Source organism: Bos grunniens, chromosome 13, assembly GCF_055505025.1.
Source record: "Bos grunniens cultivar Pamir isolate PY7600 chromosome 13, Bosgru_T2T1.0, whole genome shotgun sequence".
NCBI lineage: Eukaryota > Metazoa > Chordata > Mammalia > Artiodactyla > Bovidae > Bos > Bos grunniens.
The window spans coordinates 18,435,067-18,452,788 of NC_141177.1; the positions used below are offsets into that span (position 1 = coordinate 18,435,067).

Here is a 17,722-nt window from a genome sequence, read left to right on the forward strand (position 1 = left end):
ATCATAAGTAAAGGAAAAGGTATGAAGACCCCTGTGAGTCAATGATCGCACTAAAAAGCAGGTTTGCTTAGCAACAAAACCATGTGACAGGAGCATGCGATGTGCCCCAAAACAACAAAACAATGGTGGCATGAGACCCACATCCTGCCTAGTGAGCTCAGTAAATTACTGATCCCAGGACATGCTCTCTGCACACATAGAAACAATAATTTATAGAACGGTGATAATTCAAATTCAGTGGATAGGACTCCAAGCTCTTTGATCTCTGGTTGGGGAACTAAAAGCCCACAAGCTGTGTGCCGCAACCAAAAATTTGGGGCTTCCCAGGTGGCTCAGTGGCAAAGAATCCGCCTGACAATGCAGGAGACACAAGAGACGCAGGTTCGATCCCTGGGTTGGGAAGATCCGCTGGAGAAGGATATGGCTACCCATTCCAGTATTCTTGCCTGGGAAATCCCATGGACAGAGGAGCCTGGCGGGCTATGGTCCATAGGATCCCAAAGAGTCAGACACGACTGAGAACCCACAGCGTATCACAGGCATTTCAAAGTGAAAGGCCCTGGTTGTACTGAGACCTAAAGTAATTTTCCCATTGTGCTATGACAGTCCTGGCTTGACCATGTGGCGATAAGAAAACTCCCCTGCCCAACCTTGGAGGAGGAGCTGCTGATGGAAGCCTGATGACTATTCAAGAATGAGAAAGAAGGTGGTTTTTTCCCCCTCCCCACTTTCCCTTTGATTATAAGACTGTAGCCCACTTAAGTTCTCTGGGCATAGCACCCTCTCGCCTGCCTGCTTGTAAGCTTCACAAACATCTTATTCTAATAAATCACTTCTTGTCTATCACTTTACCTCTCGCTGAATTTTTTGTGTTGAGACACAAAGGACCAGAGCTCCCCAGAGCCCCGGGAAAGCCACCCAGCAGTTTCAATGTGACTCTGGGTGAAGTTACACCTCCCTGGCCCATTGTTTGCTCTCCTGTGAAACAGGTGAGAACACCTGCCCCGCACGTCTCTGAAGGATTCTCAAACTGAAGGAGACGAGAAGTAGGATTTGGAACCTTCCCCTCCCTCACCCTCACCACACTACCACCACAATTTGAGTTCTAGACCTTAAAGAATGACCATCTGCTCTGAGCCCTGGCCTTGTCTCTCCTTGTAAGACTGGCATGGAGATGTGTCATCTTTCTTATGACCTGTTGACGGTCTAAACAAGATGGTGAGTGTAAGGATGCTCTCGGAGACGTGAAGATCCTCGCGCTTCAGCTGTGCTCACTGCAATGGCCATGAAGCCCCTTCTAATCAGCACCAGGCCTTGCACAGAAGCCAGAATGGCTGCTCTTTAGTCAGTTTCGACTGTGTGGGAGAAACATGTATATAAATTTAATCCTCACAACCACCCTGGGATATAGGGATTATTAGCCTTAGATGTGGGAAATGAGGTTGGGCAAAGGAAATTTGCTTGTCTAAAGTCATGTTTATCTTATAATTACAGTAAGGATGATGCCGATGATAATGATGGCGGTGATGGTGGTGATAGCACCAACTCATGTTTAATGAGCAGGCACTAAATCCCAGGCCCTCTTGTAGCTCTGGTGTGTGTTAATTCACGTAACCCTCACTAGAACCCCACGAGGTGAGTTCTTTTATTATCATCATTTTACAGAGGATGAGCTGAGGTTAAGAAACATGTCCAACATCACACAGCATGGAAGCAATAAAGCTAGGATTTGAACGCAAGTGGGTCTGTCTTTAGAGTCCATGCACTTATTTATTTATTTTGGCTGTACCATGGGGCATGTGGGATCTTAGTTCCCTGACCAGGGATCAAACCTATGCCCCCTGCAGTGGAAGCACGGAGTCTTAACCACTGGACCACCAGAGAAGTCCCCAGAGTCCATGCTTTTAGCTGCTACACTTCAAGGAAACTGAGCCACAAAGACGTTAACTAGTTTGCCAAGGTGACAAGGCAGAAAGTGATGGAGTGGGATTTGAACCCATCAGCCTGCCCAGGACCTCACTAAGGGCAGCCCAGCAGCAGGCAGTCATTCACCTCCAGTCCACTCTATACTTTCCAGCCAGAGTCAGGTCCTCAAACAGCTTCCCAAAGCTCCCAGGAGAAAATAAAGCTCTTCACTGTGGCCACTGAGGCTTTGGCTGCTTCACCCTTGTGAGGTTCCCACCTTGTTCACTCCATTTCAGCCACACTGCCCTCCCTTCCAGTTCCCTCCACGTGCCAAGCTCCTTCCCGCCTCAGGCTCGATCTGCTTTCTCTTTCTGGAACACTCTCGCTCCCAGGTTGTCCACAGCTCATTTGTTTTCTCATTCAGGTCTCAGCTTACACATCGCTGTCTTAGGGCAACCTGCCCTGACCACTCCATTTAAGACCACCTCCCCGCTCAACCCAGCTTTCTGTTCTGTTCCCAAGAGCAATTTAAAACTTTCTGTATATTTGCTGCTTTATCTGTTTACTGTCTGTCCCCAGACTAGATCATAAGCCCCACGAGGGCAAGAATGACATCAGTCTACTTGCCCACACTGGCACCTTAGGCCAAGCTTGAAGCTTGATAAACGCTCAAGAAATACCCGTGGGACTTCCCTGTGGTACAGTCATTAAGGCTTCGCCTTCCAATGGGTGGAGAATGAAGGCCTTGCTCTGAGCTCCCACCCAGAGCCTTCTAGGATTGTCTAGAGCAGGGATCCCCAACTTCCAGGATCTACTGTCTGATGATATGAGGTGATGCTGATGTAACAATAATAGAAATAAAGTGCACAATAAGTGTAACGCACTTGAATCACCCTGAAACCATCCCCTCCCACCTCCAGTCCATGGAAAAACAGTCTTCCACGAGCTTGGAATCAAGTCTGAAGTCCCTCTTGTCCCACCTGCCACAGCTTCCCACACGCTCTCTACCAGAACAAGCAATGCCCTTCCTGGCCTCGGTGCCTCCATTCACCCAGGGTGCTTGGCATCCCAGCCCCTCATTGGGCCGGCACGAGGTGCGTTCACGGCAGGTGCCCAGCCTCAGGCGGCCTGTGTTTAGTCCCGAGCAGCTCGCCCTGAGACTCTAAAACTGCAGGGAGGCAGAAGTGAGAGGGCTGGAAAGCATGTCACATGAACGCTGCAGGAATGGAGGAATGTTTTCCCCGAATAAGAAAATAATTACGGGGCACTGGCATGCTGCCTGGCTCCATAAATGTTGAATAGAAAAACAAAACTGCATTCTTTAAATTCTAAGAGGCCATCATGTGGCAAGGAAACTGATTTCTGTTTATTCTTGGGGGGTGGGTAGGGTGCAGCGGGTGCTGGGAAGAACTCGGTAAAAGCTGTAGGAGGCAGAGTTTTATTGAGCAAAAGAAGAGCTGCTGAAAAGCTCCAAACTAGTCACTCAGCACTGAGGGCTGGGCCAGGGCCTGGGGCTCCAGACAGTGCTGGGCTGGCCTCCCTGCCTCCCAAGGCACACAGTCCAGCAGAGCAGGAGCGCCGGGAGATCAGCACAACATGGGGTGAAGGGGTCTGAAGAGGACCCTGGGGATTCATGGTGACAATGACTGACCACACATCAGAAGACAGGGCCCCCACCCCCAGGAAGACTGAGGCGCACGGCTACTCACCAGGAGGCCTCACGCCCTCCCTGTGCCGCTCACCCAGCCTCCCAGCTCCAGCATCTATCTCCTGGCATCTAGCTCCCACAACGGTCAGAGTTCAGGGTCAAACTTGTTTCACCCATACATTCCCCTCCACTATTGCATTTTTTCTTCCCCTGGCCGAGTAGCATGTGGTGATTAGAGCTCCCCAGGTGGCACAGTGGTAAAGAATCCGCCTGCCAAACCAGGAGATGTGGGTTCAATCCCTCGCTCAGGAAGGTCCCCTCGAGTAGGAAATGGCAACCCACTGTAGTGTTCTTCCCTGGGAAATTCCATGGACAGAGGAGCCTGGCGGCTACAGTCCATGACTCGGCAAAGAGTCAGACACAACTGAGCAGACAGCACCGCACAGCATGTGGGATCCTAGTTCCCCGACCAGGGATCAAACCTGCGTCCCCTGCACTGGAAGCACAGAGTTTTAACCACTGGACCACCAGGCAAGTCCCTGGATAATCTCCAGAACCATTTTAGACTTACAGAAAAATGAAGAAGATGGTACATCTTAACCAGTTTCCCAGTTAAGATCTCACATTGTGTAATAGTTTTGTTACAATTAATGGACCACGATGGATACACATCAATAACTGAAGTCAATGAGTTATTTAGATTTCCTTTTTCTGTTCCACAGTCCTCTCCAGGATACATTACACTTAACTGTCATGTCCCTTGAGGTTCCTCTCGGATGTGGCAGTTTCTCGGACCTTCCTTGTTTATGATGATCTGGACAGTTTTGAGGACTGCCAGTCAGGTAGGTCTTGGGTTGGCCCACTATTAGATTCTGACTGATTTTTCCTCATCATTAGATGGGGGTTATAGGTGATCGGGAAGAGGACTGTAGTACACCACTGTCATCACATCACATCCCACATTTATCATCTTACAAATGAGGGACATACTATCAACATGATTTATTACTGCTGATGTTGGCCTTGATCACCTGACTCAGGGAGCACTTTACTTTCAGTAGTTCTTCCTCTGTAAAATCATTCTTTTCTTCCTCCTTCCTATACCGTACTCTTCGGAAGGGAGTCACTATGTGCCGTCCACGCCTAAGGAGCAGTGAGGGCAGCGTATCTGCACAGATTATTTGGAATTCTTCTGCATGTGAGATGTGTTCTCTCCTCGTTTATTAATTTATTCATATGTATGCATTATATCCATTTGTACTTACAGATTTTGTTAATTTTATTTATTTTTGGCTGGGCTGGGTAGTCCTAGTGGAGTTCCTCTGTGCTGTGCGGGCTTTCCCTAGCTGCGGTGAGCAGCGGCTACATTCTAGTTGCATCTTTTCATATTGATTTCCTTCCCTTAGAAGTATTCTAAGGGAATTCCCTGGTGGTCCAGTGGTTAGGATTTGGCACTTTCACTGCCGGGGCCACGGTCAATCCCTGGTTGGGGAACTAAGATCTCTCAAGGCACAAACTGCAGCCAAAAAAAGAGAGAAATATTCATTTAACTTTGCCACGTCTTTTCATAGTTTGCTAATTTCTTTTTATTGCCAAATAACAATTCACTGTATAGATTTGTCAGTTTGTTTATATTTATTTACCTTTCCATATAAATTTTAGCATCAGTTTGTCAATATCCACAAAATAACTAACTGGGATTTTGATCTGGATTGCACTGAATCTATACATCAAGGGGGGACAAACTGACATGTTAATGATACTGAGTCTTCCAACCCACAAACATAGAATATTTCTCCATTTATTTAAATCTTCTTTGAATTCTTTCATTATATAGTTTTCTGCATATAGTTTCTGAACATATTTTGTTACATTTATACCTATGTATTTCATTTTCTGGTGCTATTGTAAATGGCACTACATTTTTTATTTCAAATTACAACTGTTTGTTACTTTATACCCTATGACCTTGCTATAATCATTTATCAGCTCAGGAGGTTGTATTTGTTCTTTTGTTTGTTTATTTGTCTCATTTGTTCTTTATTTTATTATTTTTGTTTCATTTTTTAATTCTTTTGAACTGCCTATATTGACAATCATGTCACCTGCAAACAAAGAAAACTATATTTTTTCCTTCCCGATCTGTATTTGTTTAATTTCCTTTTCTTAATGCGCTGTCTAGGACTTCCAAAACAACACTGAATAAAAGTAGTGAGAAGAGACACCCTTGCCTTCTTCCTGGATTATTTTAAAGCAAGTCCCAGATGTCATACCATTTTATCTATACATATTTGGATATATCTCTTAAATATAAGGACCTTTTAAAAAAACATAACCACAATACATTACCACATCTTAAAAAGTCAATAATATCCCTTAATATCACCAAATCCAGAAAAGGATGTTTTTAGACCTTTACTCTCATTATCTCGCACCCTCAGCCCACCAGGTTACACAGTGTGTTGAGAACAAGACTCTCTGCAACTTACCAAGATCTCGCCTTGCTCCACGGTGTGGATCTTCATGTAGGCCCCCACCGCAGCCTCCTTGGGGAGATCGCCATACTTGGTTTGTATCATGGGACATTTGATCAAATGAGAACACCTGGACCTGGAATTTGACAGCTTGTTACAGAGAACTCGCTTGAAGCTCTCGATAATCAGCCCTTGCTCTACTGCATGTTAAGGTCACCCCTCCCTTCTCCCAGGTGGTGAGAACACAGAAAATCAAACCCTGAGAGAGACGGACTGTCAGGAATTGTAGAGGTTTAAACAGGGAGGAGATTTGGGAGAGGAGGGTTTCATCAAACTTTTTGGCCAATCCATAAAACAAGTGGCCAATCCAGGTTCGAATCTCGATTGGACTGACTCTAAAGCACTTATCTACTGACTCCCTTAGATGAGTAGACTTTTATGAAAAAGCTCAGATTCAAAAAGGCCGAGTGATACACAGACAGAAAGTCACCACCAAAAACTGTATGCAGCCCCTTCTTCTTCAGATGGGCTCCCTGAGAAAGGAAGCAGCTGACTGCCTGATGAGGCCCTGTGAGCTGGAGGCAGAGAAAGTAGACCCCAATATCAAACCCAGGACCTCTCTCCGCTGCCTTCTTTTTTAAGTCTTTTTTGAATTTGAATTCGTTACAATATTGCTTCCATTTTACATTGGTTTTCTGGCCACGAGGCATATGGGATCTTGGCTCCCCAACCAGGGATCAAACCCATACCCCCTGTATTGGAAGGCAAAGTCTTAACCACTGGACCAGCAGGGAAGTCCCCCTAGGCAGCCTTCTACAGACACCCCAATCTTTGGGGGAAAGTTGTGATTGCTATCTCTGCTCACTCCCAGCATACCTGACAGTCTGCCCTGTAAGTTATACCCCCTTTCAATCAGACTCTGAACCCTCCAATCTGTCAAGGGCAAAGCTTACTTGATTTTTGAGCCAAAGGTCTTTGGGAGAGTATTTCCTGAGGTTTTAATCTTCCTACTGAAGCTGGATCCTTCTTGCTCCTGGGCTTTCTGGAGATGAAAAAGCTTCAGAAAACTAAAATCCTGTACAGGATATGACCTGATCTGGAATTCCTTAAATCTCTCCACAGGAGATAAATCTGTTAGAGAAAGTATAAGAAAACACATTAACGACTCTTTCCATATATGAGGATAAAACTGGTGGTGTTTGGAGGTGTATCATAGTCTTCTGCATGGTAAGTCTGATGCACGGGGGAATTAAGAAAAATAGAAAAGAAAAATATTGTGGTTTCTGTGTATTTTCCCTCTGGGCTGGGCCCTGAGCTAGAGCTTTATAACTATTACATCCAGATGAATGTCATTAGCCTGATTTAAGAGAGAAAATGAGAAGCAGAATTTAACACCCAGGAAAGGGCCGAAGGGCTTCCAGGTAAAGAATCTGCCTGCAATGCCAGAGACTCCGGTTCAATTTCTGAGTCGGGAAGATCCCCTGGAGAATGGATAGGCTACCCAATGCAGTATTCTTGGGCTTCGCTGGTGGCTCAGACGCTAAAGTGACTAAGCACAAAGGGCCAAAGCTTGAATTTGAACTCAGGTGTTTCTAATTCAAAGCTCATGTCTTTCCATTAACAGATCACATTTATCTGTTTTTTCAACTGGGACTGGGGGTAGGGGTAGCAATAAAAGATAAAGGGATGACCAGCCGTAAAACCCTGAGCATGTGCTATGCCTAGCACAGTGCCTGCACCACAACAGGCCCTCTGTGAGAATTATTAAGAAGATTTCCAAGAGAATACCACTCAGAAATGCTATGCTGAGTGAATGGAGCCAGGCGCTAAAAAGTACATACTGTGTGTATAATTCCATTTACATGAAGCCTTAGGAAAGACAAATGGAACATACAGTGATAGAAGACAGATAAGTAGCTGCCCAGGGCCAGGGGTGAAGGATAGAGATGGACTGGGAAGGGGCACAAGGGAACTTTTAGGGGTGCTAGAAATGTTCTATAACTTGGTTATAGAACCAAGTTATATGTGGTGGTTACAACAGATGTAAATTTGGTAAAACTCATTGAACTATACACTTTAAATTTGTGTCTTTTATTTTATGAAAATAGAACCTTAATGACATTATTTTAAAAAACAGATCTCCTGAGAGTCGCCTGGCGGCCTAGTAGTTAGGCTTTCACTGCCATGGTAGGGGTTCAGTCCCTGCTCAGGGAACTAAGATCTCTCAGGCTGAGCAGCAAAGTCAAAAAAAAAAAAAAGAGCCCCAGTGTTAGAATTAATTGTTAAAATTAAAATTAATGTTAGTAGAAGTAAATCCAAACTACACAAGGAGTAGTACTGGAAAAACAACCCTAAATACAACCTATTTAGAAGACGTTGTAGCAATATTTATCAACATTTTAAATGCATTGCCAGTACACACTGGACCGATTACTTGATCCAGTGATTCTAAGAATTTATCCATATGTTTCTGTGCACAAGTATGCAAAGATAAACACACCAGGAAATTCACCACAGTAGGGTAATAGCAAAAAACTGAAAATAACCCAAAGTATTTGTAAAATATAATTGGCTTAATTGTAGTATGTCCAAACAAGAGAATAAAACTCAGCTATTAAGAACCACAGATCTAGATGTTTGCTTCCAACCAGAGTAAAAGGGACTAGATCCACTAGATCTACTCTCTCACCAGAAACTAATAAAATACTGGCCTGCTGCTGCTAAGTCACTTCAGTTGTATCCGACTCTGTGTGACCTCATAGACTGCAGCCCACTAGGCTCCCCCGTCCCTGGGATTCTCCAGGCAACAACACTGGAGTGGGTTGCCATTTCCTTCTCCAATGCATGAAAGTGAAAAGTGAAAGTGAAGTCGCTCAGTCGTGTCTGACCCTCAGCGACCCCATGGACTGCAGCGCACCAGGCTCCTCCGTCCATGGGATTTTCCAGGCAAGAGTACTGGAGTGGTGTGCCATTGCCTTCTCCGAAAATACTGGGCTAAATACACAGAAAAAAAATGGTTTTCAAGACATTGGGCATCAGGCCATGAAGAATCATTATCCCTGCAAGATAGAAAACAAATGGGATGAGTTCTTCTATTGCCCCACCTGACCACCTGGAGGCTTTCTGGACAATGGTGCAACGAAGGGAAACCCAGGAGGAGTCCAGCCATCTCTCCAAATTAACATGACAGAAGCGAGAGTGCCAGAGAAGACAAGGCAGCTGGAGTCCACAGAGTACAGTTCCGGAGAGGAGAGAGCTGCTCAAGAGAGAGGTCTGAAGATCTTCCAAGGGTCTCCTTCAGTCTCAGCTGAGCACTCAGCAACTCACATATAATGTCAGGAAACCACCAGCGGAATGCAACCACTAAGATGGCTCTCAGTGATCCCCACCTCCTAATGGCCACACAGGTGTGTACTGTCCTCCCATTAATTGTGGGCTGGACTTGATTCTAACAGACAGAATACAGCAGGAGTGACAGGATGTCACTTTTGAGACGAGGTTTTAAAGATTGTGGCTTTCGCCCTTGGGTATACTCTGTTCTCTCTCTCTCTCCAGGGGAAGCAAGCTGCCATGTCAGAAAAATAGCCCTGCAGAGATACTCACAAGATGAGGGACTAAGTAAAGTTTGCAAACAGCCATTAAATGACCTTGGAAGTGGGTCCCTCTTAACTGAGTCTTCACATGAGAACACAGCCCCTGAAAGACAGCTGCAACCTCACAAGAGAACTTGAGCCGAGGCACTTGGCTAAGCTATGCTCAAAATTCTGACCTACAAGATCTGAGAAATAATAAGTATTGTTTTAAGTCATTAAGTTTGGGATAATTTGTTCTGCAGTAATAGATACTGCATAGTAGTAATAGTAGTAATACCCAAGGCTGGGGAAAGAAACACCCAAAATGTTTAGAGGGATAAATCATCAGAGTTCTCAAAAGACCAGAAACAGTTCCTATTCCCAAAAGCTAGATTAGAAAGCCCCACAAGTAAAAACGGTTTTGTCTCGTAAATGGGACAAAACTAGCTCTAGATTAACTGCTCTGATCTTACCTACCAAAGCCTAAGTGCTAGTTTTTAAAAGATCAAAATATTTCCAAATAACTTACCCGCATCCCAGAACAAACCTCAGAAAGATTTACAGGAATTTTAAAATATGCAGCACCCAAAATTCAGTTTCTGGCATTCTGTGAAAATTTACCAAACATGCAAAGAAGTAGGAAAATATGAACCATATAAAGAGAAAAAAGCAAAGAATTGAAACTGACTCAGAAACGATACAGATGACAGAATTAATACGTAAAAACATTAAAATAGTTGCTATCATTGTGTTCCAAAGAGGAAATTTTGTGTACATTAAACAGAAAAATAGAAATTAGTTTTTAAAATACCCAAATCAAACTTCTAGATGTGAAAACTGCAAGGTCTGAAATGAAAAAATGTACTGGATAGGATTACTAGCAGATTAAACAGTGCAGATTAAACAATGCAGAAGAAAGACTGTTAAAGTCAAACACACAGCAATAAAAATTATTTAAAATGACAGAGGAAAAAAGACAACAGCAAAATATTATTAGAGTATCAGTAAAACAACTTCAAGCAGCCCAATATACATATGATTTGAGTCTTCAAAGTGGAAGAGAAAGATAGAAAAAAAGAGCATTTTAAAAATAATGGTTAAAGATTCCAAATCTGACGAAAAATATAAACCCAAAGATCCAAAAATTAAATGAGCCCCAAGCACAGAAACATGATGAAAATTTTTCCAAGGCACAGTGTAATCAAATTGCTTAAAACTGATAAAAAGAAAAAATTTAAACTAACCAGGGCAGGGTAGTGGTGATGATTTTACCACTTACATTGAATTGCTACATTGTACACCAGGAACTAACATACTGTTATGGGTCAGTTTTACTTCAAAAATAAACAAACAAACGAACTTGTAGAAAAAGAGATCAGATTTGTGGTTACCAAAGGTGGAGTGTAAGGGGGAGAAGGAACTGGCTGAAGGTGGTCAAAGATACAAACATCCAGTTATAAGAAAAATGCTAAGTAACAGAGGTGCAATGCACACGATTAATATAACTAACATCACTATATGTTATAAGAAAACTGACAAGAGTAAATCCTAAGAGTTCTTACCACAAGAAAATCTTTTTCTTCTTCTTTTATTTTGTATCTATGTGAAATGATTAATGTTCACTAAATTTACTGTGGTAATCATTCATGATGATTTGTAAGTCAAACCATCTTTCTGTTTACCTTAAACTTACATAGTGTTACATGTTAGTTGTATTTTGATAAACTGGAAGGAAAAATAACAGCCTCAACAAAAAGGCATATTATGTATAAAGGATATAAAAAGTTATGCAAAGAAATTATACAAAGATAAGAATGTTGGCAGACTTCTTACTGAAGACAATGTGAGCCAGAAGACAGACTTTAAGGCAAGTCTTTAAAATATTGAGCAAAAAAAAAAAAACCTGTAAATCCTGAATTCTGTACCCAACAAAAAATTTCTTTATAAAATTAATGCAAAATCATTCTTAAACATAGAAAAGCTGAAAGAAATGTTAAAGGAAGCACTTTGGGCAGAAAGAAACGGTAGTATGGAAGTCTGATCTATACAAAGGTATGAAAAAAATCAGGAATGGTACCACATAAAGACAAAATAGTTTTGTTCTTAGTATTTAAGTATGTTTAAAATATAATTATTTAAAGCAAAAATAATAACCATGTGTTGTAAGGTTTTTAACATATCTGAAGGTAGAATGCATGACCATAGCACATCTGAGAGGGGAGAGACACAAGTATACTGTTGCACGGTTCTGATTCTATACGTGAAATGGCATAATATCACTTGAAGGCAGCCTGTGATGAGTTAAAGGTATACGCAACAAACTACAAAGCAACCACTAAAATAACATGACAGAGCTAATAAGCCAACAAAGAAAATGAAATGGAATCACATAAAATAATCCAAAAGAAGCCAGGGGAGAAAAAGAATGTACTTAATACTGCTGAACAGTGTGCTTAAAAATAAAGATAGTAAACTTTATGTTATGTGTATTTTACCATAGTTAAAAAAAAAAAAAAAACTGGGGAAAAAAGTGTGAGATGTAGCTTTTTCTCTGGTGGATTAGCAATGGAAAAGAGAGAAAAAGAACTGACATGAGAAGAGAACTGAAATTTACTGAGTACCTCCTAGGCACTGTGCATACAAGATTTCCCCTCATTCAGCAGTAACCTCTGTGATAACGACAGTGAACATCAACTATGTACTAACACATCTAGCTAGTGTTCTAAGAGTGTTATATATTCATTTGCTTAACTTTATAACAAGCCTACATGGTAGAGACCAGAGTCTGCCTTACAGACTCTGAGGGCATCAGTGTGCAGGCACACAGAATCCCTTGCCCAGTGTTCACAAAGAGTAAGAGAAGGACCCTGGATTCAAACAGTTTGGCCCCTAGGCTTATGCTCTTAACCACAACACACAGGGACAGACTCCAAGACACCAGGCCGAGGCCTGAGTACTCACCAAAGTCACCCTGCTAATCAGCGGAACTCACACACAGCTCTGGCTAGCTCCAGGCTATCTTTTCTCCACCCCTCTCCCTAGAAGAACCTGAGGCGGAGGGGAAAGGCTGAAAGGGGCTGCAGGGGTCAGCAGAGGCCTCACCTGGAGGCCGTGTGGACCTGGTTTCCATAGCTGGTAGAAGGTTGTCTATCCTGCCATGCTTTTCTAGCTCTAGGTTTCTAAGATGCCGTGGACCAGGCACCAGGAAGCTGCAGGATCAAGCGCCCCCTGCTGGCTGCAGGATGTGGACATCGGCTTACCCTTGAGGTGGATGTTTGGAGGTCCATCGTCTATGAGCTGCAGGTGCTCCCAGATCCACTTATGGTAGAAGGGCGAGCTCTCAAGGTCTATCAACCTCAGGACTTCACAAATGCCCTGGACACGTAAGGGACACAAGCAGAGGGGTCAACCCCAGCTCCAAGCAGGACAGGCTTTGAAGATAAGCTCTCTTTTGTTTTACTTGCTTCTCAAGTGGTTTGAGGTCCTTTTTAAAAATGAAAATGCTATCTACTCACAATTTAAAAATTCAAATAGCTAAACAGCACGAGAACTAAAAAAAAAAAAAATCACCATTAAGGATGTTATACGTTTAAAATTTTGATATATATTGTCAAACAACCCTCTAGATACGTTAGATAAGTTTACACTCTCCCCAATAGTGCATAACAGAACCCATTGTAATACATCTGTATAGTACACTGACAACTTGGTTTTCACAGCCCTTTTAATCTTTCCTAATCCAAGAGATAAGATATGTCATTTTTCATATGCATTTCATATATTTATTAGACCTTAATTTTTTAAAAAAAATTTGGCCACATCACACAGCTTGTGGGCTTTTAGTTCCCCAATTAGGAATTGAACCCAGGCCCTTGTCAATGTAAGCATGGAGTCCTAACCACTAGAAAGTCAGGGAATTCCCAATCTTAATCTTTTTTAGTAGGAACTCTAAGAGACACATTAGGATTACTGTTCAAGATAGATTACTGTTCAAGAGATCAAACATTTTAATAAGCCCTTATTATATTCCAGGCATTGTGTTAGGAGCTTTATTCAACATTCATTCAACAAACATTTATCCACCAGGAACTGCAGGTACTAGAAAAATACACATGAGCAGTTTTCTCTCTGGAAAGACTCTAATGGGTGTTTAATCGCATCTGAATCTGTGGAGAAAACAATTTCACCATGTGTTCCCAAATGATAAACTGTTCAAAATGAGTTGATTACGGACATTAATTATGTTTGCAATGCTAGCAGAAATCATGCTCTCCAACTTTGCCCAGGCCCCAAGGACGCCCAGCCACCCAAGGCCGATTTCTCCCTCTAGTGGCATTAAGAGTAAACTATCGGAGTGGGGACAACTTTTTAAACAGCTGGCCAGGTGGGAAATAAAAATGAGGAAAAAGAGCAGTCCCTTTAGACGCGGCGGGTGCTCTTCAACTCCAGCCAGAAGGGCCACACCAGAATACACCCTGGTGTTGCCTGATCTTCTGAATATTCAGAAGCAGCCAGAAATCAGAATTTTCATGTATTACAGAATCTTCACGTTAACAATTAGATCAGGGGTTTTGCTTCTTTGCCTACTCAGGCTTTTCTAGTTGTGGCTCCAGGGCTCCAGAGCGTGTGCACTCAGTAGTTGTGGTGGGATCTTAGTTCCCCAACTAGGGGTCAAACCCACGTCCCCTATGTTGGAAGGCAGATTCCTAACCACTGGAGCACCAGGGAAGTCCCGTAAGTTGGGTTTTAACAGAGCACTGTAAGGGACTAGTCAACTCATCTGCTACTCAAGGAGCCCTCTACCTGCTGTCACTCTGTGACATCTATATTATTTTTCTCAGAATGAAATTCAAGCATCAGAAATCAGCTGTGACGCTTATTTAGAGGCAGATTTCCAGAGTTAATGAAGCAGAGTCTCTGGGATGAGGCAGGACTCTGCCTTTTTAAGAAGCACGCTAGGAGTTCTTTATGCATACCAAAATTTAAAACCTCTTCCCCTAGATCAGGCGCCCTCCAGCTTCAGTGCACATCAGAATCACTTGGAAGCAGAGGTCAGTGTTGTCAGAAGACAGAGTACTGAGCTCTCTCCTCCCAGAGTTTTGGGTTTACTAGCTCTTGCGATGGCCTAAGAATCTGAATTTTTTAGTGAGTTCCCAGGCAATGCTGATGCTGCTGGTCCAGCAACACTTCGAGAACCACTGGATAGATGATGACTGAGTGGTGTGAGCCTGTGCTAAACTAACCTCATCCTCACAGACTGTGAAGTAAGTACACAGTCTCATTTTACAGATGAAGAAATGAAGGCTCAACCAGAGTAAGAACTTTCTGTTAGTCAGGATGTCATTATCATGCTGATTAAAGTAAGTCTTGAATTTATACCCCTCGCCACTCATCTCCCTCATCTTTCCTGGCTATATAGTATCAAAAGAGCTTAGAGTTAACTGGGGGGACACATGGCCTTCCTGGCTTTGGAGGCGATCACCCCAGAATTTTAGGAAAGAGGAAGCAGAAATCAGGGAAGAGAAGGAATAGTGAATTACTTAGGTTGGCCTTCCCAGGTGCGCTAGTAGTTAAGAACCCGCCTGCCAATGCAGGAGATGTAAGAGATGTAGGTGTGATCCCTGGGTCGGGAATATGCCCTGGAGAAGGAAATGGCAACCCACTCCAGTATCCTTGCCTGTCCCATGGACAGAGGAGCCTGGTGGGCTACAGTCCAGAGGGTCGCAAAAGAGTTGGACGTGACTTTGAGACTAAATGACACTATGCATATCAGAACTTCACCTCTTCATCATGATGAATCTATGATGAGTCTTTCTTAAATACTGGAAAAACATTTCCTTAATTTTGTTCTCTTTACAATGTAACAGCTAGAGACCCAGCCCACTGTGGAATTTAATCTGCATTATAAGTATTTTCTGTATAGCTTTCTTAAGACAGTCAGCAAAGTCATAAATCAAGACCTGACTTAAGAGTGTCTGCCTATCTTCCTTGCATACATACTTCCACTATGGCTGACTTTCAGCTACCAGTGGGAAGTCACTGAACACGGAGTTGAGAAGAGATGTGCACAGTGGTTTAGATTTCCACCACACGGATACGACAGGAAAAGTAACCTCAAGCACACAGATAATAGTAAAATGCAGTAACGCCTGGGAATGTTACGTTTTTCAGTATTAATAGCCTTGTTTTCAATATAATATATTTAATTGTAATTAAATAAATAAATTCCTGAGAACTTAACAATCAGCTCTCACCGGCCAGGAGGAGCCAGCTCCAGCACACAACCAATCTTGACCCTGCTTCTGTCCAAGGGCCCTATATTTCAAGACTCAGCCCCCACCTCACCTTCTCCAGGAAGCCCTCCTGAGAGCCTTTGGCCTTTAAAGAGTTTCCTATTCACCAAGTTTGCACTAATTGCTTGGTAACTGGCACTGACAACTTTGTCTACACACAGAATCTAGTGGAAAATATACATAAGGAGACAGAACCAGCCTTTTCCACCTTTGTATCCCTCCAGCGCCTGAACCAATGTGTCATGACCTTGGCAAAAACTTGCCAAACGTTTGTGTTGGTTTAACATGTAAAGCACAGGTATACAGGAGACACTAAAAGCCCAGGGGTAGAGTGCTGGCTCTGCCACTTACTAGCTGGGTGGCCTTTCCTAAGGCATCTTTGCCTCAGCTTCCTCAGCTGTAAACCTGGAATAATAAAACCTTCCTGGTAGAGCTCTGGTGAAGATTTATGGTGGAATGGTACTTGGTACATGGCTATTCATCAAAGCACTGTTTGAAACAGCAACTGTTGAGATAACCTAAATGTCCCTCAATTAGGGAACTGATTAGATAAATGAAAATACAACCATACAGTAAAATACTACACAATGTTAAGAGAGAATGAGTAAGTTCTTTAGGTACTGATATGGAACAACCTACAGAAACACTTATAAATGAAACAGCAAAGTGCAGAGAGTCTGTATATGGTGATATGACTTATGAAAAAAAGGAAAAACCACCCACATGCATTTGCCTGTGTACACAGACAACGTATGCAGAACAGAGACAAGAAACTGGTGCCAGGGGTGATCTGTGAGGAGGGATTGTCTGGGGAAGAGAGGGGAAAGGGAGACATCAGTCTTGTGAGTCTTTTGAATTTTGAACCATGTGAAGTACTACCTATTCCAAAGCAAACCAAAACAAGATTAATGATGCTAGTAGAACTCCTAGCACAAGAGTGAAGAGCCCCTCCCCCAAAAGTGGTGGTTTTGATGATGAGGATGTTGGTGGTGATAACGAGCTACGCAGGGGTTTGAGCAGAGTCAACAGTTGACAGAAAGGTGGACTCAAGTCAATCCCAAGCCCCAGCTTCCGGGAAAAGGAGCCTTGGGGTCAGACAGACCTGGGTTCAACCCTGCCTCTGCCCCTGATCAACCGCGTGAACTTGAACAAGCCACTTAACACTGTCCCTTTAGTGTCTATAAAATAGGAATGATGACAATAGCAACATCCTTTGTTTACACAGTAAACACACAATAAATTTTAAATTTTCTTTTCATTATCAACCAACAGAGAAGTTGGCAAAGGACATAAAACAATTCGCAAAATACAAAATTTAGATAGTAAACAAATAGGATTAATCTCATTAGTAATCAGAAAAACTATGTAAATTAAATTCTCAAAGAGGTAGTAACCGTACCTATTAAATAATTGCAAAAGACAAAATTTATATAGTAAACAGGATTAATCTCACTAATAATCTAAAAGAATATATATAAGTTAAATCCTCAAAGAGGTAGTAACTGTCACCTATTAAATTAAAAAAACCTTTGAAAGAGTGACTGGCAGAGGTTGGTGGCACTGGCAAAGCTGTATGTTTCTGGGAGCTAGAGAAAGTGGAGCCCTCCTTCTGGAAAGCAATTTGCTCTGAGGGTCAAAAAAACGGTGATTCTAAGAAATATCACTTTTGAAAATCTATTCTGAGGGGATGAGCTCATTTTCTCTTCTTCCTGGAAAGTTTTATAATATGGTCATTATCACTTTTACAATTTTAAGATTATAATTTTTAAAAGTGATCTGGAATCCTTAAAATTTAATTGCCAAATGCATAATTTAAATATGTATCTGTAA

General features: G+C 42.6%; 1 protein-coding gene and 1 long non-coding RNA gene across 11 annotated transcripts in view; one reads left to right on the top strand and one right to left on the bottom strand.

Moving 5' to 3' along the window:
• Nucleotides 1–17,722, bottom strand: part of CNBD2 (cyclic nucleotide binding domain containing 2) — a 62,140-nt gene that overhangs the window by 7,740 nt on the left and 36,678 nt on the right. For 5 of the 10 annotated variants that reach the window (XR_015139087.1, XM_086332114.1, XM_086332112.1 and 2 more), the window contains 3 exons: nucleotides 12,860–12,974; nucleotides 6,981–7,158; nucleotides 6,043–6,163 (listed from right to left, as the gene is read on the bottom strand). Coding sequence is in view for 4 of the 10 variants with exons in the window: in XM_086332114.1 (XP_086188240.1) it covers nucleotides 6,043–6,163; nucleotides 6,981–7,158; nucleotides 12,860–12,974 (414 nt within the window). In the remaining 6 variants the exon portion in view is untranslated. Of the gene's footprint in view, nucleotides 1–4,818; nucleotides 5,070–6,042; nucleotides 6,178–6,980; nucleotides 7,159–12,859; nucleotides 12,975–17,722 lie in introns of all 10 variants that reach the window. The other 5 variants (XR_015139090.1, XR_015139092.1, XR_015139089.1 and 2 more) reach the window with 3 other exon arrangements.
• Nucleotides 6,160–17,602, top strand: LOC147360315 (uncharacterized). The gene is made up of 3 exons (XR_015139093.1): nucleotides 6,160–6,918; nucleotides 7,150–7,254; nucleotides 12,769–17,602. It is a non-coding gene; the product is annotated as an uncharacterized LOC147360315 (long non-coding RNA).